At 40.0% G+C, this 2,050-nt stretch overlaps 1 protein-coding gene across 1 annotated transcript; it reads left to right on the forward strand.

Moving 5' to 3' along the window:
• Positions 1–368: 368 nt before the first annotated feature.
• On the forward strand, positions 369–1,831 carry LOC120524310 (olfactory receptor 13-like). Its single transcript, XM_039746172.1, has 3 exons — positions 369–386; positions 428–529; positions 866–1,831. Exons 1-3 carry the CDS (start codon positions 369–371, stop codon positions 1,829–1,831), a joined length of 1,086 nt encoding a protein of 361 aa, XP_039602106.1.
• Positions 1,832–2,050: the final 219 nt, after the last annotated feature.

Below are 2,050 nucleotides of genomic sequence, written 5' to 3' on the forward strand. Positions count from 1 at the left end.
CCAGTCCAGTTTGCTTTTCATATGGATCTCCTGGTACTTGTAGCTCTGCACCACTTCCACATCCTCCCTGTGAATGGTAACTGGTCTCAGAGGCTTCTTGGCCTGCCAATAATCCACCACCATCTCTTTTGCCTTGCTGATGTCGAGTCGCAGGTTGTTGTCCCTGCACCACAAGACAAAGTCCTCGACAACCTTTTCTGTACTCCAACTCATGTCCGTTATTATTGTAGCCTATGATGAAAGAGTCATCTGAATATTTATGTAAGTGGCAAGGGCTAGTATTCTGCTGGAGGTCTGTTGTGTAGAGGATGGACAGGCAGGGAGACAGATCAGTTCCCTGAGGTGCTCCAGTGCTGGTCAGGTAGTCCATGGAGATCCAGGAGATTGTGGGAGCATCAAGATTCAAACCTTTGATCTGTTTCCCCAGTTGAAGAGGCAGAATGGTATTAAAAGCACTGGAAAAGTCAAAGAATATGATCCTGACTTTGGTGATGGCTTTATCCAAGTGGGAATAGGCTCTGTGGAGTATGTAGGTCAGAGCATCCTTTACATCTATATGTGTTTGATAGGCAATATAACTGTACATGAGGATGAGTGCATAATAATACCCTTGTTTGATGGGAATAACAGCAATTGCAATTTTTTTCACCTTCTGTTGACTCTGTTTGTAGTTGTGTGCGCTCATTTGCCTGCTTCATCCCGGTTAAATTATCAACATCTCCAGTTTCAAGTGGCATTAAGACAGGCAACCAACCCAGACCATCATATCCTAAATGTGTGGATTGTTAAAACAAACACCAGTACAATCCTTTCAAAACATCTAATAAAAATGTATATTTTTGTTTTTTCTCTTTCTCTCCACCAGCTTGACCTGAAGTCATCCATGTCTTCTTTGAGCCAAAACAGTTCTGTAGTCACAGAATTTCTCATTGCTGGATTCCCAGGATTCAGAGACCAAGAATCCAGGAGAACTCTGTTTGGAGTCTTCCTCACAGTTTACCTCTTCACTTTGGTGGGGAACATCTTGTTAATCACCATTTTTACTACCGATAGAACGCTGCACACCCCCATGTACATCTTAGTGTGTGGTTTGGCTGTTCTCGACATCGCCATTAGTACCAACACTGTGCCCAGTATGCTTGTCCTATTAATGTCTGAATACAGAATTGTTCCTTTAGCTGCTTGTTTTACTCAGACATTTTTCCTGACTGGACTTTTTTCAACAGAGTGTTTCCTTCTTACAGTAATGGCCTACGATCGCTTTATTGCAATCTGTTACCCACTACGCTATCCTAATTTAATCAGTAACAGTCGCACTTCCAAGCTGATACTTTGTTGCTGGGTGTTTGGGTTTCTTTGTGCAAGCATTACTTTAGTTCTTTCTCTCAAAATTTCATTCTGCAAGCCGACCAATGTTATCTATGTGTTTTGCGACTTTGGTTCGTTGTTGTTCCTAGGGTGTGGGGACATTCAGATTACTAATTACGCCATATTAAGTTTTCCCATGAGTGTGTTGTTTATCCCAATGGCATTAATCCTCTTCTCCTATGTACGGATTATAATCTCAGTTCTCAGAATTGCCAGTAAAGAGGGACAAATGAAGGCCTTCTACACATGTGGCACACATATGCTCGTGATTTTTGTCTTTTTCCTCACTGCTGCAGGAGTCCTAATTATAGACAGGATTCCATCGACATCTAAGGATACCAGGATTTTTGGACTCGCAGTACGCAATGTGTTTCCATCATTAATGAATCCAGTAATTTACTGCCTAAGGACCCAGCAGATTAGAAGCAGTTTTCATAAAATTTTGAAGAACATTAAATGTTAAATAAAATTAATAATTTACCAGATGGAAGAAAGATTTCTTAATGAGTAAAAAATAATATTTGCTAATGAATGAAGGGATTAATTTATATAAATAAAATCATAAAATTCGCTCTCTCTCTTTTGAAATTTTTGGCTTTGTTTGGTGTTATTTATCCATTGTGCATACTCATTTCAGCCTTCAGATCACATCTTATCTGTTTGCCTATTCACCAAAAACGAA

This window comes from Polypterus senegalus, chromosome 2, assembly GCF_016835505.1.
Source record: "Polypterus senegalus isolate Bchr_013 chromosome 2, ASM1683550v1, whole genome shotgun sequence".
Classification (NCBI taxonomy): domain Eukaryota; kingdom Metazoa; phylum Chordata; class Cladistia; order Polypteriformes; family Polypteridae; genus Polypterus; species Polypterus senegalus.

Coding starts and splice junctions, on each gene's coding strand:
- LOC120524310 (XM_039746172.1), top strand. Junction 530..865: donor GAATAGGCTCTGTGGAGTAT/GTAGGTCAGAGC, acceptor TCTCTCCACCAG/CTTGACCTGAAGTCATCCAT.